The sequence below is a fragment of the Talpa europaea genome (assembly GCF_964194135.1).
Source record: "Talpa europaea genome assembly, chromosome: 6".
Classification (NCBI taxonomy): domain Eukaryota; kingdom Metazoa; phylum Chordata; class Mammalia; order Eulipotyphla; family Talpidae; genus Talpa; species Talpa europaea.
Window position 1 is genome coordinate 12490055 of NC_140072.1, and position 27899 is coordinate 12517953.

Genomic DNA, 27899 nt, shown 5'->3' on the forward strand with positions numbered 1-27899 from the left:
GACAAATTATTAGGTGGTTAAATGTTTTTCCTAAAGAATCTATACTTGTGTAAAATTTATTATTAACATTGGACAACTAAAATTTCTCCTTAACTGAAACCATTAAGGTCTCCTTTTTTTTAATCACACTGTTTGCTCTCTAATTGATGTAATTTTACTTCAAATAACAGCAAGATAAAAGTCACTTGAAGAGATAGTTACTCTAAAAATTACATAAACCTTATGACAGTTAGCAAAGGAATAACTGAGACTATTCCCAAATTTTAATAATGTGTCAGTAGTCTGGATTTTAGCTTTTAATATCTTCTTTCACAGCTATGGCTTCTGTATACAACTAATTCTGCACAGAATGTTAATCATATGGAATATGTTTTAGACAACTGCTTTGCCACTGCAGCAAACAATTAGTCATGAACTTCTAACTTTTCATGCAATTTGTTGTGCCAGATTACGTTCCTGATTTCACTGATAAACACATCATTCCCACAAAGGTTAATTTAATTAAATTATGACAGGGTAACAAAAAAGAATGGCGTGTGTTAAGAGAGTATCACCAGGACTATTTTAAATTTTCCATATTCCTATCTTAGAATTTTGCTTAAGAACATGCTGGCTGAGATCAGTTCTACAATAATGAGAAAGGCAATTATACTTAAAATGTATAAATGCCAATAAAAAAGTCATCAAAAGCTGGAAACTATGGCAAATGACATGTTTAGTTATATGACACAATCTTTATAATATCTACATAGAACATTAAGAACAATCTTACAATTGTAATATAACTGAAGTTATAAACTATGAAAATATACTACATGTAACAATAACAGCTTTAGTTATTCATTCTACCAAAATAAGGAAGGTAAGAAGACAGCAAACTAAAAATGAATTTAATAGGAGACAAATACCTTCAGTTGATTGTTAAATGAATCCATTTCAGAGAGCTTAGCTGCAGTTTCTTTTTCAAGAGCATCTAACTGTTCTTTAAGTCTTTGGCATAATTCTTCTTTTTCTACAGATTTTTTATGAAGTAAACCGATCCCCAAATCTGAAATATAAACAGAAAATTTACATTTGGTATAAATTCCTATGTCATTACTGTCTGATCAAATTGGTAAAAATAGAAAAAGAGGAAGGACTTACACAGGTGTTGAGACCTGATGAAAAGAAACAAACCAGTGGTTGTTTCTCTTTTCCAGCTTACCCTTAACACCACCATCCAAAAATAGTCACATTTCTGTTACATTTCTTCCCAGTATTTAGAGCCATGAAATTAAAATATACTGTACAGAATTTCACATGCTATTTTTGTCACTACCACCTTCTTCTGTCACTTAAGTTCTGTTAATTGTTTAATGCCTAAACAACTTCCATATTACTCTCATAATTCTCTTCTCCATTCCCTATCTTTGAAAAATTTTTTTAAAAGATTTATTTATTTATACAAGAACTGGGGTACAGGCTAGAGTCACAGGAGGGTGACAGAATTCACCAGAGACAGAGCGGGGAGCAGAAAAGGCAGATGACTGAAAACACTGCTGAGGAGACGGGGCGGGGGGGGGGGGGGAGACAGGAGAGGTCTGCCACGCCATGTGAGTATCTCCCTAGCCGACTGGGAATCGAACCCGTGCTGTAGAGGCTACAGACAGCCCCACAGCGCTGTGCTCAACCCACTGTACCACCAGGAAGGCCCTATCTTTGAAAATTTTAATGTCTCCAATTGGATGAATTTTACATAAAAACAAGATAAGCAACTGATTATCTCCTTAAAATAAATTCCAAAGCAACACTATATTAAATATGAATATTGCCAAATTGCCTTTTAAGACGCTTGTCCTTTATATTCCCACTAGCAGTATGAAATTTCCCCACACTCTCACTGACTCGTAAAATTCACTCTCACTCATTTGCTATGTAAGAATCAAATTTACAGGTTAAATAAGCTCCTTGTTTTATTTCCTATCTCATCTATGTATAATGTATTCAAATACTTTTCAACTATTAGCAACTTCTTTTAAATCTGTCCAAAACCTCTGCCAAACTATGTTTTGAGCATTTATCTTTAGTTTTTAATTAGTCTGCTAATCAAACATTTGACATATTAAGGATAGTAATCCTTTACCAGACATTTAAATTGGCAATAGCTATAAATATTTAATAGTTTATAAACAATTATAGAACCAGTTTCCCTTTCAAAATATAGAGAAGGTTGTCCTCCTCTTCCTATTAAAGAAAATGTTTTACTCCCCAGTATTTGGTATCTCTTGCCAGGAAAGTAGAATTTGGAAATATTTATGCCTTTCATATTATGAAGATCATCATATTTAACAAGTGCTTTTACTGTGAAAATAACTTTCTTAATCAATGTCCATAATAAAGACGCACTTTCACAATTCAACAAACAACTCAAAAAAGTTTTGTAGCCCAGGAGTAAAATATAGTCCCATAGCAGATTTACGAGATGTCATGGTGCAAAATTAACTGAGCGATGGTAATCGTCCCATAATTTCCAACTCAAATGTTCAAGTTAGGGCCCTGATCGTACAGAAGGATTATACTTAAAGGAAATTGACAGCTCAGGGTCATTCAATTGTCTGCATAAAAAAAAATTAATAACTGGATCTAACAGTATTATAATTCTAGTGAACAATTTAACAAGGATCTCTGTATTTTGGAATCCCAGTTTTAGTCAATAGCAAATAAATATCAGTCCTTATCTCCCACCAATCACTCAAATGTTTCTTTCTAATGAATTGACCATTACATTTCCTAAGTTCTAGAATGGCCAACAGACCATAAAAAGACATTTCTTTAGGCTCCTGCTTGAAATCAACAGCTTCAGCAAACTGTTCGTCTTGATTCAGGGCCAATGTACTTTAAATTTTAACTGCTTATGATCTTTTTTTTTTTTTTAAAGATTTATTTATACAAGCACTGGGTACAGTCAGAAGCTCGGGAGGGTGAGAGAATTCACCAGAGCCAGAGCGGGGAGCAGCACAGGCAGAAGAACCGAGGTACACTGCTGAGGGGAGCAGTGGGCGGCAGGAGAGGTCTGCGCACCATGTGGATCCCTCGCCCAGCGGCCTGGGATCGAACCGGCGCTGCAGAGGCTGCGGGCAGCTTCATAGCCCAGCACTCAACCGCTGCGCCACCGGGGAGGCCCTGCTTATGATTCTTTCATCACGGAAAGGCTTTTCATTTTTATGTCAACAAATATGTAAATATTTTCCTCCATAAATCTATGACTTGTTTGAAGAGACTTTCCTCATACCAAGACTATAAAATTTTTTTCTATGTATTTTATTTTCAGTTTTTTTATGTTTATTGTCTTATTTTATCTAGAATTTATTTCTGTACATAAATTGCTATAAATACACTGGCCTGCTTGTAGACTCTATTCAATCCTATTGTTCTTTGTTTCTATTTCTGATCAATAACACATTATTTTAAGGACTAGAGCTTACATAACTCATGTTTTGATATCTGAGAGAGCTAGTCTCTTCCCCAACCAATGTTTTTTTTTTTCAAATCTTACTTAATTTTACACATTTTCTCTTGTAGGTGAACTTGTGAATTATCTTGCCAAGCTTCATTTAAAGAAAACTGAATAGAAGAACTTAATATACAGATGAATTAATAAAGAACTGACATCTTCACAGTATTTGAGCTAGTTCATTCAGAGACATAATAGACATAATATATATCTGCTTAACCAGGAATCAATTATGTCTACCAGTAGAATTTTGGAGCTGTACATTTCTTCTTTATTCAGAATAAAGAAGAGTATCCATGATACTTTCTGATTAAATATCTTTGATATATAGTAAAGTGACTAATTTTTATATGCTGACTTTGTATTTAGGCACTTTGCTAAATTCTCTTATAATCTAACAGTTTTCCAACATTTCAACAAATATTTAATCATTACACATCTCCTATATGCAAGGCACTGCACTGTTGTCTGTGGCATGTTATACAAAGAAGGTTAAGGCAGAGGTTCTGTCCTCAAGTAGTTTAGAGTCTCGCTAAACTGGAAGATAAGCAATGTGAAAAAATAATAGCCAAAGAATATTCAATCATAGTGTTCTTCAAATTGATCATCATTTATTAATGGACATTTTAATATCAAATAAGATGATAGCATAAAGTTGTGCCCTGTGTAAAGCAACTGAAAGGCAAGGCAGTGCAGTGTCAGCATGAGACAAGACAATTTGGGAACTACCATCTCAGTTTTCCCGAGTTATGCAATGGCAGTAACAACAACTCCACAGGTCTGTTATAAAGATTAAAGGAAATAGTATACAAAAACTGCTGAGCATAGTGCTTGGCACATGGTTGGCAATTTAAGTGGTAGCTGTGACAAAGCGTCATCTAAGGGAGTGCGCATTTCAAACAAAAGCTTCCTATTCTGAACTATATAGCAACCAACCAGCCAGGTGAATTATCAATAGATAAGTGTTAAATGAGATCATGTTTCACAGAGAAAGTAGTTCTATTGGGTCCCCAAGGAGACCAAATGCTATGAGTAATGACGGGCACGGTGATGTCCTCTCTCCACTGCACAGACCAGGAGGGCTGGACATGCTGCCCTGGAATGTCTGTGGAGGGGCGGGGGACTGATATATTCTGAACAGTCAAGAAAAGAACTAAGTGCAAGGAAGACTGAGAAGAAATACGGACAGATCACATCACCAGTGGGAGGTGGCGGACATTACAGCAAGAGTAGTGAACAGGCTCATTTTTCTATTCTGCGATGTTTCTCCCATGGAAAGGGCCCTTTACTACCACAACATTCCCAGTTCTTTCCAACCATTCACTTCCTGCTGTGCTCAAGATAAAGACCTGCTCATACACAGACTCAACCTTGAAGTGCCCCAAAGAGAATCTGTGTCTTGCTATGCTCATGTGGCCAGTGACCCATGGGTGCAGCTGCTCTGTTCATAGATAAGCCATGGAGTCCAGGTTGTTCATAAATAAAATGATGATACTTGATCTCTCATTAAGTGTTGCTCCTTCGTCTGACTTCTCAATTTGTTTCAAATTTGGACAAAAGAAGGAGATGTTATTTCTTAGAACTCCTAAACAGCCGAAAGTGTAATAAAGACTCCTAGGATGATACTCATTGGGAGACATTTAGAAATTTTAGGTAGTTCTAACACAACCTTTGCAGATACTTTATCTATTTATTTTTAAAAGATTTATTTATTTATACATAGAAGAACTGGGGTACAGGCCAGAGGTGTGTATGGGGGAGGCGAGAGGATTCATCAGAGAGAGTGGGGAGCAAAATAGGCAGATCGACTAAAATACACTGCTGAGGGGAGCAGCGGGCAAGACAGGAGAGGTCTGCTGCGCCATGTGGGTTGCTTCCTGCTCAGGGATTGAACTCGTGGTGCAGTGGATGCGGACAGCTTCATAGGTTGCATCTTACTTCTTGCGCCACCAGGGAGGCCCCTTTGCAGATTCTTTAAATAAACGTTTCCTCTATGTTGCTATCCAACATAAAGAGGTTTGTTTCTTTTTCTTTCCTTTTTTTTTTTTTTTCTTAAAGCTTTCTGGTTGGGACTTGAACCAATAAGGTGTTACATTCCCACTGATTATCTTGGAATGTTTTGTTCCACAGGTATCAGAGGGCCAAGATGGTAAAATGTTTTCTACAAATCATGGAATTAGAGAATAAAAAGGTCTGGGAAGGACATACTGATCAAGGTGTACATTAGCACCCCAGAACCCTACTGGTTTGGCCCTACAGTAACTGTGCTTTATGGTTAGTGCAGGATTTTGCCAAATGTGCATATGGTCTTATGCAAGAGTCAGACTTACATCTTTTTTTTTTTTTTTTTAAGGGTTAAGCCTGTGTACTATTCTTTTTTTTTTTTAAGATTTATTTATTTATTTACACAAGCACTGGGTATGGTCAGAAGCACGGGAGGGTGAGAGAATCACCAGAGCCAGAGCGGGGAGCAGAACAGGTAGAAGGACCGAAGTACACTGCTGAGGGGAGCAGCAGGCAGCAGGAGAGGTCTGTGTGCTATGTGGGACCCTCCTCTGGCGGCCAGGGAGCAGCCAGGGATGGAACCCGTGCGGCAGAGGCTGCGGGCAGCTTCACAGCCCAGTGCTCAACCGCTGCACCACCAGGGGAGGCCCCAGACCTACATCTTGTTTGCCTATAGTCAAACAAATCAGTTGACTGATATTTGAAATACATAAATAAAAATGTTATCAAGAAATGAAGGGATGCCACAATTATTACTGTTATGTTTATTTAATTTTTAATTACTAAAAGTGCTCCATTGCATGTGATATCTTCCATTTTTGAATTTTTTTTTTAAAAAATTTATTTTTTTTAATTTATACAAGAACCAGGGTACAGGCCAGAGGTGCAGGAGGATGAGAGGATTCACCAGAGACAGAGTGGGGAACAGAATAGGCAGATGACTGAAATACACTGCTGAGGGGAATAGCAGGTGAGACAGGAGAGGTCTGCCTCACCATGTGGGCATCTCTGTGGCAGGCGGGGAACGAACCAGCACTGCAGAAGCTGCGGACAGCTTCACAGCACTGCGCTCAACCGCCTGCGCCACCAGGGAGGCCCTCATTTTTGAAATTTTTAACTACAGACCAAAAAAAGGTCTAACACAATAGTGGTATTTTAAAAAGTAACCGGACACGACTGATACATTCCCTCAGAAAATAACAGAAGAGGTGAAACAAACCTTGGAGACTTACCTGGTGTATTACCAAGCTGCATGTTTTTAATTCTTTCATTTAATAATTGCTTCTCAGGTACCAAATAGATAAGCTTATTTTGATATTCCTTACAAAAAAGAAAAAGTAGTGCCTGATTAAAACTCTGCAATATGTACGAACTTTCTGAAAACTTAAAAATATAATTTAATCACTCTTGAAGCAGTATAGGGATAACATTCATAAGCTTACAACTTATGAATAAACTAGAATGGAGTTATGCACAATTTTAAACACATAAATCCATTTATGAATGACAGGTAGAAATTAAAAGGTGGTGAAGAAAGCCTTTGTTAATGGGAGTGTGTCTAAAAGCTTTACAATTTTCTGAGCACTGAAAACACAGGAACACACAGGCACAGGCTCAGAGGAGCCCCCGGTACCAGCACTGAGTACAAAGGTGAGCAGGCTGCCACCCTCCAGGGTCAACGTGTGTATCAGAGAGGGACTGAAGACTCAGGGACAACTAGGGAGCATGTTTCAACCGCATATAGGAAATGTTATTTGACCTTTGTCTGTATCTATTGTGACAAAGTGACAAAGCTTTGGTTCATACAGAAAGAGAAATTTGCTGAGAAGACTCCAGAGAAGTCAAAATTTCCCAAAAGTAGTAGCAATAACCTTAGTTTAATGTACAGGCAGACATACAGACAAATATTTATAGAAAACTTAAAACTCAAAGTGATAAACATCCATTTGGAAAATACTAGGTAGAACTTAACCCCAGCTGTGGAGCAGAATGTCGGGGCGTCTGTGGGATTCCTAATAGGTACCCAAGGTTGTATACATTTACATTCTTCTAGGAAGGAGGTCAAATCAGAAACTCAAAGGGGTTCATGACCCCAATAGCAAAATCCACTCAATTAGGAAGAATTATTTTTTTCCCAGTATTTTTTTTTAAGATTTATTTATTTATTCATACAAGCACTGGGTACAGTCAGAAGCGCAGGAGGGTGAGAGAATTCACCAGAGCCAGAGTGGAGAGCAGAATAGGCAGAGTGACAAAGTACACTGCTGAGGGGAGCAGCAGGAGGCAGGAGAGGTCTGCACACCATGTGGGACCCTCACCTGGCGGCCGGGGATCAAATCGGCGCTGCTGAGGCTGTGCACAGCTTCGCAGCCCAGTGCAGCGCTCAACCGTTGCACCACCAGGGGAGGCCCCAGGAAGAATTATTAATTATCATTATTAATAACTGCTAGTGCTTAAGGACAATCCAGCTGCAAAGAACCTACCTGAAGTTCTTGTTGGAGTTGCTTGATTTCCATAATTTCCAGGTCACACTGCTTATCCAAAACTTCCAGCTCAGTCTTTTGAGTTTGCTTTCTGAGCCGCACGTCTTGTAGTCGGCCTGAGACTTGTTGGTGTTTTCCATTCTATAGGAAGGGCACAGAACACAAGATAACATAAACAGCTGCTAGGAAATGTTCCTATCAGGACAATAATATTTCTATTTAAATGTCCTTTATCACTTATGCTTAATCTGAGATAAATGTTTAAAATTTACATGCTTTATATATGCATATGCTTATATGCTTTAGAGTTGTATCTGCTAACTTAAGAGTTATTAGCAGGAGATACTATTCTTAGAGCTCAAAGAGCTTATGGATTAAGATGAGAAAGCAATAACACACTGAAATTTGTTTCTGAAGTCAGCACTTAGGCCTTCACTTCTAATATTAAAATAGAGACTTCAAAGACTTTGAGGTTTCAAAGAGTAATAGGACGAGTAAATGTTTGCACGGAATAGTTCGCATTACCTTCCCTGAGTTCTATTTCTACCCTCACTGCTGCTGCCTAATTTCTGCTAGTGTACAGGAGGGACTTTCTGGCACAGTTCTCTTCTATACAAATATTTCTTACCTCTTCTTGTGAGATATGGGGGGGGGGGCGGGGGAACCCAGACAGACAGTAGAGAGGCTCAAGGGGGATAAGAAGGATGGGGTGAAGTGTTAAAGGCTAAATGTACCCCACCACCCCAATTACATGTTGCTGTCCTAACCCCAGGAGCTCAAAGGTGATGCATTTGGAGATAGGGTCTTTACATGAGGTCCTAGGGGTGGCTCCTAATCCAGTCTGACTGGTATTCTTACTAGAAGAGAGGAAGCGCTCAAGGAGCACACACAGGAATGGCCACAGCAAGAAGGTGGCTATGTGCAAACTTAGGGGAGCAGACTCAGAAGAAACCAAAGCTGCTGACACCTTGATCTTGGAATTCCAGCCTCAAGAACTGTGAGAAAATGAGTTTCTGCTGGTTCAGCTACCAAGTCTTTGGTATTTTGCTACTGTAGCCTTGGCAAGCTAATACAGTGGGGTGAAGATAAAGGAGATTCCTGGCTAAAAATCCCTGATAATGGAAGTTATTACCGAAAAGAATGTTTCATATTTGAGAAATCCATGCTAATAGGAAAATACTGTTTCACCCTATAGTTTGCTGTTATCTCTAGCATCTATAAATATGCTGAAGGCTCTGGAGCTTTTCCATACTCTGCACATTAATCTATGCTATGGCTTGGTGCATCGTCCAGTAAATTGCCAAAATGACCAACACAAGTGGAGAGAGGGGAGATCCCGGCTATATGTTCTCTAGGCCTTTCAAGAAACATAGAGCTGAATGTGTGAATCTACAAGAAAGGTGACACTGCAGACATCAAGGGGATGGGCATTGTTCAAGAGGGAATGCCCCACATGTGTTACCATGGCAAAACTGAAGATGCAATTATGTTACCCAGCATGCAGCTGGCATTGGTGGAAACAAACAAGTAAAGGGCAAGATTCTTGCCAAGAGAACTAACATTCCCATTGAGCATATTAAGCATCTAAGAACTTAATAGCTTCCTGAAATGTGTAAAACAAAATGGTCAGAAAAAAAGGAAGCCAGAGAGAAAGGTGCTTGGGTTCCACTGGAGCGCCAGCCTGCCCCACCCAGAGCAGCACATGGTGTGAGACTGCTGGAAAGGAGGCTGAGCTGCTGGGAGCCACTCCCTATGCATCATGGCACAAAAGTGTGGAAAAAAATAATAAAATGCCTCTGAAGTATTAAAAAAAAGAAAGAACCACAGTCCTGCTGTGATATGAGATCATTTGGGTCAGCAGTTTCAAATCATTTTTTTCTTTTTAGCAACAGAATGCTTTTTTGCAAATAAATGTAAGTATAAAACCCTCATACATAGAGCAGATAAACATAAAAAGAACTACAGCTTGTATGCTCTGAGGCATGGGAAGAACAGGGGAGAGGAGAGCACTGTCTTGCCACCATGACTTCCTCTCTACCTTCTGGTTATCTTTCTGTAGATCATCTTCCAGAGAAAACTGAAAACTATAAACTAGTGCAACCCTTTATTTTACTGTTGGGCAAAGGGAGGCACAGAAGAAGGAAGTGTCTTGTCCAAGGGTGCGTAGCTTATTGGCATCTCAGCTGAGACCACAACAGAATTTTCAGCATCTTCAGTCACTATCTTTTTTCAATGAACTGTACTGTCAAGACTGTTACTGGGTTGTCTGAAAAGTCATGATGCATTTATGTTTGAAAAACATAGAAAAAGATAAGTCATGACTTTTCCGAACCTAATAGTTAAAAAGCAAATATAAAAATATAAATACATAATACAGTAAAACATATTTACAAGGCAGGTTTTAAAAACAGTGACATTTTTCAATAGGTAACATCATTTGGATAAATTTCACTTAAATTTTAGCCATACCAATACTTCCAACTCGAGATGAAGACTCTTCTTTTTAGATTTTAACCTCACAATTTCTTCCTGTTCTCTATTCCTTTGATTGAGAAGCTCCTGCCGACGAATCCTCTCCCATTCTAACCGGCGCTGCCGTTCAAGTTCCTGTTTTGCTGCCTGAAAATAATGAATTAATTTTTAAATGAACAATTTTGCATAATTCATTATTTTCAGGCAGGGATGACAAAGATAAAGGTGAGGCAGAGTTGAACCTGAGTGCCTACGGGTAACTGGCAGTTCTAGTTTGATCAGTGGGCCTAGACTAAAGACTTCCACAAAGCAACTTTATCCACCAGCCTTTTTGATTGTTTCTCAGAACCATTCTCTTGTTGCTGTTACTTTTCTCTTAATAAGCAAAGGGCTGATTTCATCAATATAAATGCTAACAGGAATGATTACACCTTCATTCTGATATTTGTGCACTATTTCAGTGTGCTGCAATTTACTGTGCTCCATCCAGAGCCCTTTGAAGCACAGCTGGTCCTCCTGGAGACCCCACATACCACTGCCCAAGCCTACTCTCTCTCTCTTTTTTTTTTAAAGATTTATTTATTTATTTATACAAGCACTGGGTACAGTCAGAAGCGTGGGAGGGTGAGAGAATTCACCAGAGCCAGAGCGGGGAGCAGAGCAGGCAGAAGGACCGAAGTACACTGCTGAGGGGAGCAGCGGGCGGCAGGAGAGGTCTGCGCGCCATGTGGGACCCTCCTCCGGTGGCCGGGGAGCAGCTGGGGATTGAACCGGCACCGCAGAGGCCACGGGCAGCTTTGCAACCCAGCGCTCAACCGCTGCGCCACCGGGGAGACCCCCAAGCCTACTCTCTTGATTTGCCTCTCCACCTCCAACGCCTGACTCTCATCTTTCCATCTCCAATTCCATCTCTCAATCTGGACCCTGAACTTCTGTTCAGTGACCTGCTCAGAGGGATTCATTCCCTCCTCTAGCTCACCAACTTTAGCTCCTCACTCAACTCAGCTTTGCAACCAATCCTTCTTCGACTGATGTCAGCTGCAGAAATGTCTTCTCTACAGTACTGGCCCCAAAACCTATCCCTTCTAAACAAGGGCCTTCTTCCCGCCACAAGGGAAGGAAGATTTGTGTAAGAGTGAATGAATGACACAGAGGAAAAGACACAATAACCATTTCTTAAATCAAATGAGATATAGTCACGGTTAAAGGTAACGATTTTTCTTAGGAAATAATTTAGAAATAACCTCTCGTCTTTCTATCTCTTTTCTCCTTTCTTCTTCCCGTTGTCTTTCCAATTCCCTCTGCTTCTCCAAGCGTTTTTCTAATTCGAGTTGTTTCTTCCATTCTTGCTCTTGTAATTCTCGCTGCTTCCGTTCCCACTCTTCCTTTTCTTTCTGGGCCTTCCGCTCCGCCTCCCTCTGCTGCTGCTCCATCAGGGCTTGGCGGCGCTTCTCCAGTTCCATGTTCCCTCGCTCATAGTTGGCTTTGCGCTTGTCCTCGAAGGTGACTAAATGGGGTACACGCACCATAAGCATCCTCACACGCTAAGAGCCAACAGAACCTGGAATCTAGTCAACACCCTCGCACCTGGCCTTCATCTGAGGGCTACTACTCTGGACATTTTCAAGGAAAAGTAAAACAAATGTCAATACTAAAATATTTACAGTTTTCTAAATTGTTCCTTTTTAGAAAATAAATTTCGAAGCTTGAATCCACCCAAGTGAGAAATGATTTTACTATTCCTGCCAATAAAAAAATAATTCTCAGAAATTTTCTTTAAGGATCATCAAAGCTGTGTGACTACATATTGGATATTTTTGATAAGCCTTTAACTTTAATATTTTTAAACATCTACATACATATGTTTTCAACCAATACATAAACATTTTTTTAAAGCTAGAGATTTTATTACAGGGCATGTTCTAATATATTTCTCCTAAAGTGGGAGAAACACTTTTACTAGGATGTCTAATATCTACACTCTTGCCAAATACTCACACTGTCCCTTTTTCCTATATACTCTTCTCAATTTTGACTTCTCTTAATTTTACGTTCTTAATGATGATTAGAACCCTCGCAACCATTAAATGGTTTTCTCATTTTATATAAAATATTAAAAACACACAAACCCTAAATATTTACTTACATTTCATGTAAAATTTAAGAAAAATCACTATAAAAGTATCTCTTAGAAATTCAGTGTTACCTGGTAATTTTTTCTGAGGTTCCTCTTCTTGTATTTTCTGATATGAAGACAGAGTTCCATTAATAGAATCAATTTGCTTTCCTCCTCTAAGAAAAGCAAATGACAAATTTAACAACCTGCAATCTGGGAATATTTAGACTAGATTATACAGACTACCACTGATTAGAACAATTTAATATTTGGAATTTAGTATTAAAGATATTTAAAACACAATATGGTCTGCATTTATAGTGCATAGCGTTGTCAAGCCAGAGAGATTTGAATTCAAATCATTTTTCAGCTAATTGCTATTCTTGGCTAAATTTATTTTTTAAATTCCTTTGGTCATCACGTTCCTTATCTAAAAACACACCTACTCCTAATATGGACTCGTTCCCGTTGTAAATCATTAAATATCAAAATCAAATGGCAGTGTCAGTAGTTAATAGAGGCCTCAAAGTAAAAATTCAGTCTGTCAAGGGATAAAGTCACACTTCCTCACCTCCAGACTCACTCACCTGAAGGATGGAGGGACCAGCTCGGGAGGTAAGGTCAGCGGCAGTGGCTGTCCAGCCTTGGCCATATCAGTGAGGTGCATCGCAAGGATAAACTCTTCAGCTCTTAGTTGTCCATCCCCATCTATGTCTGCCAGGGTCCTGAAGAAATTGGAAAAGTCCCAACTTAGAAAGTCTACTTGATTAAAATATATTCAGAAGAGTTCAATTTTTCATTTTTTTTTAAGATTTATTTATTTATGTATACAAGAACTGGGGTACATGTCAGAGGCGCAGGAGGGTGAGAGAATTCACCAGAGACAGAGTGGGGAGCAGAACAGGCAGAAGGACAGAAGCAGCAGTGGGCGAGGCAGGAGAGATCTGCTGCTCCATGTGGGTTTCTCCCTGGCCGGCCGGGAATCGAACCCGCGCTAATGAGGCTGTGGACAGCTTCACAGAGTGGTGCTCAACCTGCTGCGCCACAGGGGAGGCCCCAATTTTTCATTTTTGAAAGAGGAATAATGACAGATAAACATATTTGGATAAACATATTTTTAGATAAACATATTTCAGCAAAATGTAAATACATACAGAAAAAGCGAGCCAATTTTTTACCACTAATTTTCTTATCACAAGAGAGGGAAGGAACTTTGAAAGAGAAGGAAAATATTCTTTCTGAAAAGGTGGCTTGTGTTGTTTCATGGTTAATTCATCAATCAAGTCATATTTAGCTATACATTAAAAATGAGATATTCTCTAATTCTCCACAGAAGGCATTGTATGAAAAGCAAATTTGCTCTACTTATAAAATAATTAAATGCCAAATTCTCAAGAATATGATTTTGCACAATTTTATCTGGTTTCAAGGTTACATTAACTTTCAAATGGTTGCTTTATGAAACATCTTTGAGTTGTAATTTTTTATAGAAACAGTATCATTCTTACAATAGAGAATGTATAGTCAAAAACCCTAAGTAACGAACATACTCACCAAATAGTAGCTAGTTGGGTTTGAGACAGATTTGACTGAAGAAGGGCATTTCTAGCTTGAAAACCTGATTGGGTGGGAAAAAACATTAAAAAGGAATTTTTAGCCTCTTTCAAAGTCATGCAACCTAAATAGCCATACCTATAAAAATAATACTGCTGTTATTCTGGGAACTTTTAACATCAGAAAGTTTTGATGCCAGGAAATGATGACAAACATTGTCCTGCCCCAAGGAGTTGAAAATCTAGAATCAGTGGGATCAAGTATTCCAGGTGTCCTTTCACAGTAACTAAAGGTAACAGCACAGAGGGTAATTGCCCTGACCGCAGATGAGCCCTGGACTCGGAGTAGTAGAGATGCTCAGAACCCAGGGCAACCTCAAGAACAGGGTCCTTCACACATTCCCAGTTTTTCTCTTATCTCTCCAATCATTCCTTTGTCTCTACTCTTTGACCTGTAAATGTTGGCATTTGGGATGGGTCAGTCCTGAGGTTTCTTTCTCTGTATGGTCATATCCATTCCATGGACTGATAGCACTCAGAGGCTGATGACTCCCAAATGTACACCCCCAGCCCAAAACTCTATGTTTAGACTTCTAAATCCAACTGAAAATATCTACCTACATATTTCACAGGCATATCAAACCCATTGCGAATAAAATCATGCTCTCAATCACCATTCACACCTCCTTCCCAATAATCTTCACCCAAACCACTGTCCCTGAGTTTTCCTTTGCTATGAATGGCATCACTGTCCAGTGGTGCAAGTCAGTAGTCAGAAAGTCACCTTTAACCCTTTCCTCTCCTGTGTGTCCACAGCCAAGCCAACATTAAGCCCTACAATTCTATATCACTGCATATCTGAATCTTTCTTACCATGTAAATCACAATTTAATGTCACCTTCTCAGAAAGATTTTCTGTCTCTTCACCATATCATCCAATATATGTCCTGATTGCTTCATGTCTCCTATCACAATTTGTAATGTAACATCTATCTGCTTATTTGTCTCCCCCCCCTAATTATTAAGTTCTTTGTAGACAAAAACACTGATTACATTATTAACTAATGGATATCCCAAGCCTGGTACATAGATGCTTAATAAATATTTGCTAAAGTAATAAAGTTGATATCCAAAGATATCAGCAGATATGTGATACAATGAATTACTCTAAATAAGTAATAATTGAGAGTTCATGGAATAAGTAAGGGAAGAACAAAAGGAAGAAAATCCACGAGTTGCTAGAGTCACTGAACGAAGCTGGGGTACATACTCATTGTCAAAACACCAGAAACAACTACTCTTTTCAAAGAAAATGCTTCCCTTAACTATGGACATATTGCTTTACCCATGTGAGTCTCACAGTCCTAACACTGTCTGGAAACAACACAACTGTCATACAAAAGGACATATACAAAAAACGCAACATCGAGGGATCATTTCCTCACAATTGGCTACTGCTGCTATTCACATTCCAAAACAAACCCGCCTTTGTTTATACTGCATGTCAGCAGTACACCCAGAGTGTACTAATCTTAAGTGTAGTGCCTGATGAATTTTTACATAGGTATGCACACCCATATTAAGTTAAGGAATGTTTCCAGAAGTTAAGGAACGTACACCAGAGGGTTCATGCATGACCCCATCCCAGAAGAGTAACCACGCTACTCTGACTTATATTACCATTAATTAGGCTTCCTCTTTTTCATAATAGAGACCTTTGGTGTCAGGCTTCTTTTACTCAAGATACTATCAATGAAATGCATTCAGGTTGTAGCATATTCAATTCATTTATTTTTGTTACTCTACTTATCCAGTTTCCTGTTGGTGGACATTTAGGTTGCCTTTTTTGGATGCTTTGAATGAAGCGTCCATGAACAATTTGTTTTCATCTTTTTAATGCACTTTTGTTAAGTTGAGAAAAAAATTTTTTCATGCAAAATGTGGGGTCCAAAGAAGTTCATTTTTTCAAAGATGGAAATCATGACATCACATTAATCTCAAGTATGTTTGAAAACTGTATTTTACAGACTTGAAGATGCCATTAATTTTAAGACACATCATTATGATATATCAGACTAAGGAAGAAAAAACACTGCCAATCAAACTGTTTGCTTGTCTAGTCAATTCCAATAGTCACATTCCTCCCTTGCCCCACTGCAGATCTAGAGACCCAGCCTCCTAATTTATTTATTTATTTATTTTTAATAGAGGCATGTTATTTATTTATTTGTTTGTTTTTGTTTATACATGCACTGGGTACAGTCAGAAGCGCGGGAGGGTGAGAGAATTCACCAGAGCCAGAGTGGGGAGCAGAGCAGGCAGAAGGACCGAAGTACACTGCTGTGGGGAGCAGCAGGCGGCAGGAGAGGTCCGCGCGCCATGTGGCACCCTCTTCTGGTGGCCGAGGAGCAGCCGGGGATCGAACCCGTGCCGCAGAGGCTGCAGGCAGCTTCGCAACCCAGCGCTCAACCTCTGCGCCACCGGAGATCCCAGCCTCCTAATTTAGACTCCTTTTCATTCACCAAACATGTTGTGTACATTTTGCTCTTAAGATTTCTTGTGTGTCACCCATTCTACTTCATTCTCCATCAGTCCAAATCCTAACTTCATTTTGTCATGCAGTTTAAATGTTTGTGGCCCACAAGATGTTTGATCTGATGCTTCAGTACAACTATCTCCCAAGCTAAGTTCTCTAGAACTTTAAAGCTCTATCACTTTCAAATACTTATTTTACTCTGCCCTAAACTGTAATTTGTTGCTGACTGAAGGGATGGGGTAAAGTTAAGAGACGGGAACCTTATTGTTTGTTTATATTTCTTTCACTATGCTCAATAAACAAAGTCTGGATAATTTCTTGTTTGAAATCAAATGTCCAATGGGAGCTGAAGTCAAGTTTTATGGCCACATTTGGGTTGGGGCACTAAAAAATGAGCAATGTTCACATGGCAAGAAGATTTTCAGGGAAGAGAATCTCAGGAAAGAGAACTAAGACAAAGTCCCACATACTCATCATTTGAGGTTCTCCATTCCCTGCCTTGGAGGATAAGATTTGATCTTAAGGTCTTTTTTCCCCAAAAAGTTGGGGGTACATCTGTGCTCAACTTGTTTGGAAGAACTTTGGAGGAAGCAATCAAGTCATATCTACCTCTGGACTCGTTTATACAACTTACAGTATTTCTATTTATTACATGCCTACTATATATTTTTTTTGCTGTTAAACCTTTAGATGAGCTACAAAATACACATTCAAATAAAAGTGCTTCAACAGAAGTTCCTATCAAAAACTTAATTTTCTCATATTCTTAAGCACCATATGCCACTTACCTGAGAGGTATCCACTCATGCTTTTGTCAAGACTATTAAATTTTTGCCGATATTTTAATCTTGAAGGCTGAGGAACTGCCCACTCTGAGGTCCCAGTCTTGGGCGAGTTCCCTGAGAGTGAAGCAGTTGAGGAAGTTGAGCTATAACAAAATTTATTTAAAGTTTTCATGTTACTAAAGAAAATACATTTACTTAAATTTTATAAGGCAGAGATATTATATCATCCATGTTAGTAATTGGTTTTGCATTTGATATCAAAAAAGATTAAGCAACTACCTTATTCTTAGTAAAGCAAAAACTATATGCAGTATAGAACTTGCATATATCAAGAAACCAGCCCCTATATTGTGTGAGGGCCTTTACAGAGATTATTTACAATCTCACAGCAAACTTAAAAGGCATCACTGTTCCCATCTCTTTAAATAGGAACACTACGGCTCAATGAAGTTAAGGGAAAACACAGGTACACGACCAGTGAGTGTTTAAGTTAGGATATAATTGGATCAGAGCTAATACTCTTTGTACACTGCCTTAAACAGTTTTATAGTGATTCATATGAGGGGTAGTGAACACTGATGCTTTTGTGATTTCTGAAATTTAAAAGATAATTAACAGTGTTCAATAAAGAGATTAATAAGTACAGTGATTATGAGATATTTTCAGAAGCACATATTTTTATTTTTATTTTATTTTCAAACCAGCACCACCAGAAGCACATATTTTTTTAGTTTTTTTATTTTTTTTTTTTTATAGAGGCATGCTTTATTTATTTATTTATTTGTTTGTTTGTTTTGTTTATACATGCACTGGGTACAGTCAGAAGCGCGGGAGGGTGAGAGAATTCACCAGAGCCAGAGCGGGGAGCAGAGCAGGCAGAAGGACCGAAGTACACTGCTGAGGGGAGCAGCGGGCGGCAGGAGAGGTCTCTGCACCATGTGGGACCCTCCTCCAGTGGCCGGGGAGCAGCCGGGGATCGAACCGGCGCCGCAGAGGCTGCGGGCAGCTTCGCAACCCAGCGCTCAACCACTGCGCCACCGGGGAGGCCCAGCACATATTTTTTTTAAGGAAAACTATGTACCTTTAGGAAAAATACTGACTGACTAAATATATAGTAGGGTAGTTTTAGTTTATATGAAATAATTTTTTCAAAAGTAAAATGACAATGTATTTAATATGAGTTATAACTAGTAAATTCACCGTAAGTATTTACATTTGGCCATTATAAAATACAACATGGATAAGCTCAGGGATTAAAAAAAAAAGTCACTTGGTAAATGCTCTATTAAAAACCTAAAAAGTCAGCAGTTTGATGTATTCATACCTACTAGATCCTAGATCAATCAGAGACTGGGCTTTCTGTATACTAGCACCACCAAATCCTCCCATCATCAGACTGTAAGATGACGCATGAGGCAATGCTAAAACAAAGAAAGAAGGTTTGCATGAAACATTACAAAGCCTGAAGAAAATTTGTGTCCATTGGAACAAAAATAAAGCTTCTTTCTTTATATGAAATACTAACTCATCAGACCTACAGCACTTACTTGAAGAAGAATAAGGAATGGATAAAGGCTGAATGAGACTTGCTGTTCCATTTGGTAAGGAAGATGTGCTTACAGAAGGCACTAGGGGAGCAGGCATCATCAGGGGAGGGAGGGTGGTCCCTGAAGTCGCAGACGACAAGGGCGTTGTTATAGGTGCAACGGGAGGCAGCGACTGAGGAATGGACAGGTTGGGCATGCTTCCCATTCCTACAGACAAAACAGAACACGGTCTCCAGTGCTAGTAAAGTGACAACAAAACACAAGCCAAAAAACAAGATTACAATAGAGTGAGCAGATCCAATATTTATGGGAACACTATGGGAAAACTATCAAGCCAAAAAATTCACTACAGCAGCTTTGACCCAGTAGCGAAGAAGGTCAACTATGGCTTTTAATAGCAATAATCTGGTCTGTGAGAATTAAGGGAATGCCTACTACGGAGTTAAACATTCTCTTCTAGCATCATAAATAAAACTTTTTCCAATTAAATATTAGAATCCTCAAAGAGAAAATGTATTACCTCATCAAATGTGTTTTTTTGTGTGTAAGAATAATAAACAGTGTTATTGAGTTACCGAACAGTAACACACACACTCACTCCCCAGAACTACCCCTCCAAAAAAGTGTGCTAACTAGAGTAATTACTTTAAAAAGCAAAGTTTTAGGAGACCCACTTATGCATATCCACTATTTGCAAGAAGAAACTATACCAAATACCTCACTTTTCTTATAAACAACACACCTGCAGATTAAAGGATAATTCTTTAAAAGGAACAAAGTGCTGACTGTTTGTTCATTTACTAACTATAGAATATTAAGTAAACTATACAAATATGGTCACACAAGGTTTTGGTATTTGTTTCTAGAGATCATCAAATAGTAAAAGAACGTAGTATTTTAAGATGTAACCTCTGGAATGAAGAAACATGTTTGGATGTATAGAGGTACTCATTGAGTGTTCCATTCAGTGAGTGCTTTTCCCATATAATTAATAAGAAATTGGGTAATTGAAATTAATGGAAAACATCATTCTCTGAAGAATAAGTAAATTAATTAGTACGAAGTCTGCAACTTATAGCACTAAATTTAGCTGGCTAATTAACCTTTAAAATAAAGAAATTTCTACTTTTGCATAATTTTAAATTCTCCCCCCCCCATCAAACCATTTCAATTGAGTTTAAAATTGTTCACATTTTTTTGTTACTTTATATAGAGTATAGAGGAAAACTAATTAAGAATAGTATTTAGGATTAGCTATAACAAGATCATATAATTTATACCCAAGTCAAAGATAGATGTCAGGGCAAAAGATACAAAACCATCCCTGGAAAATTGTACCCAGGAGCATGCCAGCTATGACAGCAGTCTAAGACTTCTTATTGCAAGCAAAGCAAAGGGACAAAAGAAAACTCTTGAGATCTGCCGCTAGAACTGAGGCTACCAGAAGAGGGCACGGGAGCAAAGTGGGGGGGGGGGGTGCAACGGACTGTGGTGAAGGATTACTAGGACTCTGGTGGTGGTTGTGGTATCATAACACACATTTGTAGAGGTGTGACCTTACTCCTAAAACATATGCATTGCTGTAAACTAACGTCACCTCAGTCAACTTAATTTTTAAACAAATATAATTTCTTATCTTAGACATAACAATGAACTTGTAGTCTAGGGACTGTGATTTTATGCAAACAAATCCTTTTCTAATCCTCAAATATTATGCCTAGGAATCAAGTTAAGTACCAAATGGGATAATTAAATTAATAAATGCATACCAAAACGAGCAGAAATTAACGGAGAGAACATAGGAGGCTGCTTCATAATGGGAGGAAGAACCATGGGCAGCTGTTGGCCTTGAAGCTTTAGTTTGATGAGTTTCATAGCTATGGAGAACTCCTGCTGATCCATCTTCCCATCCTTGTTCAGGTCTGATAAAGCCCTAAATGGACCATAAGGTAAACAGATTGGTACATGGGGTCAACATTATTTTCAAGGATGATAAAATAAAAACATGTGTATCATCACTTAGTTTACTTATAATATGTATATAAATATTCATATATATAAAACAAAAAGCTAATCTTGTACATTAAGAAATTCTGACAAGAGGTAGTAGCATCTAATACAATCCTACCAGGTCTATATAGTATCTATAGAGATCTTTGGGATGAATTCCACCAAGTGTGGAAGGAAAAAATTATTCAAGAGTAAAATCAATCTAAATTTTATTTATTCATGTGTCAAATATTTATTGAACGCTTGCTGTGTTCCTGGCACTATGCCAGGCAGGGGAATATTCCAACCAAAAACAAAGATGGGGCAGGGACTGGTATTTATTGTAAATATATTTAAAAACAAAACCCGCACTCTTATAGAGAATAATTTCCTTAAGGTAGGAGGAAGAGTTTATAAGATGACAAAATTAATAGAACAACTACAAATTAACAGAAATAAGATTTTGAGACTGCCAATTATAAAGAATTATTTTGATAGCAACATATATATCTTTCTTCCTTAGAAATACTAAGGAAATTAGAAATCTGTCCTACAGCACAAAACCCCAACTATTTTCATTTACTCAATAAAATTTATTTTATGAAAAGTTGAAGAAATACTCAGTAACAACAGACTGCAAGTAAAAACAACTTTATGTTAATACTCTATGAAGAACAATTGAAAAATCACTCTGCCACAATTTCCATTTGCCTACGAAAGAAAATACTTTACCATATTTCAGCTAAGATAGGAGCTGGCAGTCCTGACTGTAAGAAAAAGGTACGTGCTTGATCACCTGAAGGTAACAAAAACAAAAGCCAAGCAACAGATTAGTCGATGGAATTACTCCAATAATAGGCAATAACAACATTAATTGTACATAATGTTATTGATTTATAATTTTAATTCCAATCATTAAAAAATATATTAAACAGATATGAGTCATTCTTTAATTTAAAGTTTTTGGTAACCTTTTTTACTGGGGTAAGTTAACAATACTGTTTATGATTTAGGGGTACTGATAATACTTTAATGAGATTTATTTTTTAAACAAAAACGTCACAACTGAAGCTATACTTAGCTATCAGTGATGAAAGATTACTTCTTTCACCTTGTTAATCCACAATAATTGGAGGCTTAATTGATAATATTTTTATTTAATAAAACTTAAGAGCTAAAAACGCTATTCCCAAAACAGTTCTAAATAATATATAAGCTAGTGGGGAGAGTGAGTCCTTCAGGGGTCTCCCACAATCCCCACGTCCTACTGGAAATGCCAGGACTGGAGACTCTCGCTGATCTCTGCTGGGATCATTTTTCAGAACTGGGTTAGCAGTTAAAGACCAGATAACAGTTCCCTCTGGGACAAAGAACAAGCTTGCTTACTGCTTGCTAACAAATGGTAGATTTCCCCAAGCTTTCCTCCCACCACCCTCCCTTCCCTACCCCCAAGCAGTAGTCCTCTGGGCTCCCTGCAAGGAGGAAGGGTGCTCAGGAGACAAAAGCATGCCCACACTCATGTGGCCAGCTGTGCCATTACTGATGAGGTCCTCTGTCTCCAACCAGGAATCTCAGGACTCTGATTAACTTCTAAGTATGGTAATCAAATTCCAGTCCCATACCCAGTCCCAGGAGCTACTGTTACACACACACACACACACACACACACACACAACATTAAACTATAAAAGTTACGAGGATGGACATGGACACACACACACACACACAACATTAAACTATAAAAGTTACGAGGATGGATACCAAAGTCAGATTTCAAAGCCCAGATCAACACTAACCATCATCTCTGTGACCTTACATAAATGTCACAACATCTCTAAGTTCCAGTTTCACCATCAATAAATACAGAACAGTAACTACCTCATAGGGATGTTGTGAAAGTTAAATGAGAGAATGCATTCAACACAGCATGTGACAGGTCAGTATTAGCTACTCAAGATTGCTATAAATACGGCACTCAGGTGCTTTGGTACAGGGAGAAAAGTTTCAATTATAAAAACATTGGAAAGACATAATTAAAAATTAATCCTCTTTGACTCTGAAGGGTTTTGGGGGGGCAAAAAAAAATAACTTGGTATACAGCCTCTCAAAGGCAGAGAATTAGCATTACAAAAACAGTTTCCAGGAAAAAATTCTATATTATCTTCAAGAAAATGGAACTGATATTAATACTGATCATTATGTTAGCAACTGGTGGGACATATTAAGAGCATATTGACAAATTTTGGGGGGGAAAAGTCTTAATTACCTTAAGAAATAAATTATGAATTTTCTAAAAATAATGCTAAAATGTGAAACTGGACATTTAAATCTAAAATTATTAACTAGGGTCAAGAAAATATCTTCCATGTGCGAAATTCAAAACCACAATTTAAAATTAGTAAAATAAGAAAGCCCCTTCTTTGAATTCTAGAATTCGGATTGATTCTTAATTCTAAAATTCTAGTGAATCTTCTTAATCAAATTCGATGGCACGTCAAATTTAAATGAATTCTAAAATGTAACATGAAAGGGAGTCTAACCCACAATTAAAATATAAACACAAACCAGTTATGTAACCTCCAGAGGGTTTGAGGTTATCAAATTGCTTGTCATGCTTAGTCCGTTCTTCAGAGGTAATAGCCCACATATTTGGCCCTCCTAAAATATAAGACAAAGAAATTAGTGTTTATATGAGAATGCTCCAAATACAATCCTAAAATACAAATTTGATCACGAGTATTCATTTAATGGCAGTACCCGACACCTGAGGGACGGAGGGCAAAGCTCCACTGTCACCACACACAGCACCACACAGCCCTGAGACTCTGCCCTCAGAAGCCCAAACAACATCCATGGAACCACCACTGCACAGCACCCACCGGAAATGGGCACAAGCTACATTCCAGAAATAAAACAACAATAAAATCTCCTCATCCTCAAGGGTGGGAATCCTTGAAAACAAACATAAGTGTTTAGGGTAACCTGTTTAGAATCAACCCTATGCAGAAACACACACAAAAAGCCGAGTGAGACGCACTGAGAATGAGAAAGCAGGAGAGATGTGGCGGACTGAGGCAGAGCCCTGAAGCCTGGCTTGAATTCTGCCAGCTGAAGGGCATTTCAGAGAAAGGCCCAGCAGAGAAGCCAGGGCATGTGCAGGACGTGAAAGGTGCCCTGGATAGACCAGGAACTAAAGCACCATGTGGGGGTGAGAAAGTGGCAAGAAATAGGTAGATGGATTTCATTCTGAAGGGTTTTAAATACCATCCTCAACGACCTCACCTTTGCCCTGGAATTATAGGAGACTCTGGTAACTTTTAAAATAGCCTTCTTTATTCAGAGTAATTTTAGATTTATGGAGAAGCTGCAAAGAGAGTACTGAGCTCCCATATACATGTCACCCAATTTCCATTATACTAACAATTTACATGACCATGGTACAAATAAATGAGCACTGGTATACTGCTGCTAGTTAAACTAAATATCCCAACCAGCACGACTGGCTGGTAAACCCCAACTAACATGGACTCTGGTTTTCGAGACAGAATAAGCCTTTGTGACTGAGTATGTCACCAACTGGAGCCTCTGGCACAGGGAAGAAACCTGCTTCTAGCTTTAAGGCCCAAATGCTTGACTTGGGAGGCCTCCGTTGACTCTCCAGTCTTACAGTCCTATTTTTGGATGGGTCACCTTGAGTTTTAGAACTAATTAGGTAAGCAGTACCCCACAAGGCTTACCTGTCAAGTGAAAATGTTTTCTTCAAGAAAACTGACAGCCAGGCCCCAAGAGCATCTACACTTTACATGAAAAAGTGCCAGCTGTCCCGCTGAGGGAACACACAGCTCCTACTCCGCTATCTGAAGCACAGCACCCAGAGCAACCGCTCACCCAGCTCCCTCCGGGTGCTTAGGCCTGTCCACTACTGGTTCAGAGAAGCTGAAGCCAGTGGTTGTCCACGCGCAGCTGTGACCTGTTCCGTCTCAGAGCCGTTTGGCCTCAGAGATACGCAGAACTAAAAGCAAACACGGGCATTCTGTTCAGTGGGCAGGACTCAGATTCTTGGGCTGTTGCCAGTGGCCCAGCTGTTTGCTTTACCATTTGGAAAATTACAAACGACAGATTAAAGACACCCTTTGGGGGCTGCTAACTGAAAACAAATTTTAATTGCTAATTGAATGGTCTGGGTCATTTTTGTAGATAACCATGGTAAAAGCCCATTCTTTGATTTAGAGTGAATTCAAGGTACTGATTAAGTCTAATGCTATGTTTCTGACTGCATACTACTTGTAATGTGTGTGCGTGTGTATGCGTGTGCAGGTCTCACTGCATGAAGCAGTGTCCCCTTTGGCTCTTGGCAAACTAATTACATCAAATCTTTGACCGCCGCGCCCCCCCCCCCCCACACACACACAGACACTACTGGTGGTGCCTCAAACTGCTGACACTTTCAGCTTACCAAACAGTCCATGAAGTTCCTATCTTCTGTGGCCTCTGAAACTAGCATATCATGTCTTCAGCTTTCTGGACCATTTGTACTCTGACCTTGACATATCACTTATCATAACAGTTACTCAACAATGCACTGATGTCTGGCTCTATTTCTACCACCTCCTCCTAATCCACACTCATTAAAATAAGATAGTTTGGCCACTGAATGAGGCTGTCCCAGAAAGGGATCAGCATTAATTCTTGGCTGCTTCCTGGCTAATGATCAGGACTGTAGGTCATAGGGGACATATTGACCTACTATGAAAATTCAGGATCTGTCCTGACCATTCTTGGACAGATGCATCTTTCTTTCTCCTAATAGCAACTGCGGGCAGGCGTGGTTAGATACCCTCCAGATGGCAATTTAGCTAAAAAGGAACGTAGATGATTCAAAGCACCTTCTGGTAAGGGTTTACAAAAATGTCCCTTTCCCGCTTGTACCTAACCCTTCTGGATCACTAGAAAACAGTGAAGTTGTGATTATATGGAACACCCAGATTTTGTGGAGGAGGAGACCCACAACCCAGAATGTGAGGGGGAAACACCTTAAACCAGAAGATGTACAGGAGAGAGGCATTGCCAGCCTTCTCTCTCAGAACTGTCCCAGAGCCTTCATCCCCAAGGAAAATGCCTGTTGTGGCTCTCCCAAACTCTTGGGAGCACCTTAAACGCAACTGACTGCTGAGCCTGCATCCCCTACCAGATGTCCAATCCACATTCAAGTCTTAGGCAGGCCCCAGGTGCCTGGGTCCTGGGGGTGTGGATGTCTCTGTGTTCCTACCCCTCCACCTTGTGACATTCAACCCCTCCCTGAGTCTGGCTGGTCTTGGCAAAGACTATCCAGCTGCTTGCCCAGCAGTGGAGGAGCAATACCTCTACTTGTTATTGGTATAAGTTCTTAGGACCAAGACTTCCTCACCCTCCCTCAGTGGTACAGGTTTTTCTTCTGCCCTTACCCTAGCAGCAAAATATCTCTGCCTCAGTCCCTGGGGTGGGTCTTTGTGGACTCTCTCCCAGTGGCATACAGCTCTTGCTTACTAGAAAAAAAAAGACTGCAAGAAAATGCATGGTACTCTCTGCCGATCCCCTTACAGCCGCCCGTGACACTGACATGGTCTCTTCTTGCACGTCCCCAGTCTTTCTGGTGGGCACCAGGCTGATGCCCACAGGAAACAGCTTATGAGTAAGTACAAGCTCCCCTTGTGTCTGCGATGCCCAGCTACTCAAAACTGACATGCTAGCCCTCACTTGTCTTTTGGCACTTCATTAAACTTCTGATTTCTGCAACAAATTCCCCAGTTTACTTAGAGCAGTGTTTGCATCTAAAGAGTCTGAGACTGAATTCTGTGGAAAACTACTCAAAATGCACTGGTAAAACCACAGAAATCCTTTGATTTGCTGTCAGCCCTATGTCCCTGCCTGGATTCCAGCCTTCTTTACGATAGAGTTCTACTAGAAACATCAGTCCATCTATACAGCGGATGTGATCTTAAAGCAGAAAATGGTTTACTAAACCTGAAATGTTTGAAGTTTTCTCAAACTACAAAAAAAAGTAATTTTATCATCTTTGCCATTTGCTCTGAAAAGGAGACCTGGTCTCTCAACTTCCTGCCACCCCCAGATACAGCTTTACCCACTTTCTCTCACAGTTAAACAGCAGTGGAATATAAAGAACTGAGAGGAGGTTCTGCTCCTGTCACTGTGTTAATTAGTTTTGTGATTTAGGTAGGTTTTTAACCCTTCTCACCTTTATTTCCTTACCTATAAGTCATTCTAATAATGGTGTATGGAAAGGTGCTTTCAAAGTCCCAAGCATGTTGCAGGCAATACCTGAGCAGCTGAGTCCTAGACCAGAGTCTTTCCACCCTGGCTAAATCACCAGGGGAGTTTGGAGTGTGGGGGAGAAGGGCCAAGGGGAGCTATTCCAGCAGACCAATTAAATCAGAGTCTCTGAGGGATATGGTATAGGCTTCATAATTTCTAGAAAGCTCTCTAGGTAATTTTAATGTGCAGCCAGAGTGGAGAACCACTGTCCTTACAAACAAAAGTTGCACACGGTCTCTTCATTCTATCCCTCTGCTAAATGTTCTGCTCCACCTCTATCTTTGCAGCAACTCTGGAAGCATACAGAGGGGCCCAAAGACAGCACCTGATGGCTGTCACAGTGAATGATCCAGCCATCTCACAAATTCTTTTCTCCTAAGGATGATACATATATATTCTCACCTTCCTCACATTTTCCCACAGAGATAGAGATCTTTCCCAACCCTTTCTATCTGACTACTCTCTCAACTCTTGACCAACTATACCTTTCTATCATTTATTAATATTTGTAAGCAACCTTCTCTATCATTTATTTCCAAAGTCTAACAACATTAGCAGAGTAATAGGTAGCATTATGTAGTAGAAGCAGCAACTACTATTTACTGAGTA

The 27899-nt window shown here is 39.3% G+C and overlaps 1 protein-coding gene across 2 annotated transcripts in view; it reads right to left on the reverse strand.

Annotated features, from left to right (window-relative positions):
• The window catches only part of ITSN2 (intersectin 2), a gene marked incomplete at both ends in the record, with an annotated part of 85343 nt that overhangs the window by 53737 nt on the left and 3707 nt on the right, over nucleotides 1–27899 (reverse strand). For both annotated transcript variants that reach the window (XM_084235252.1, XM_084235251.1), the window contains 14 exons: nucleotides 909–1048; nucleotides 6730–6817; nucleotides 7981–8121; nucleotides 10450–10599; nucleotides 11697–11959; nucleotides 12659–12744; nucleotides 13156–13293; nucleotides 14123–14186; nucleotides 17446–17585; nucleotides 18767–18863; nucleotides 18990–19196; nucleotides 20759–20922; nucleotides 21711–21774; nucleotides 23544–23636. In XM_084235252.1, the coding sequence (XP_084091378.1) occupies nucleotides 909–1048; nucleotides 6730–6817; nucleotides 7981–8121; nucleotides 10450–10599; nucleotides 11697–11959; nucleotides 12659–12744; nucleotides 13156–13293; nucleotides 14123–14186; nucleotides 17446–17585; nucleotides 18767–18863; nucleotides 18990–19196; nucleotides 20759–20922; nucleotides 21711–21774; nucleotides 23544–23636 (1835 nt within the window). The remainder of the gene's footprint in view (nucleotides 1–908; nucleotides 1049–6729; nucleotides 6818–7980; nucleotides 8122–10449; nucleotides 10600–11696; nucleotides 11960–12658; nucleotides 12745–13155; nucleotides 13294–14122; nucleotides 14187–17445; nucleotides 17586–18766; nucleotides 18864–18989; nucleotides 19197–20758; nucleotides 20923–21710; nucleotides 21775–23543; nucleotides 23637–27899) is intronic.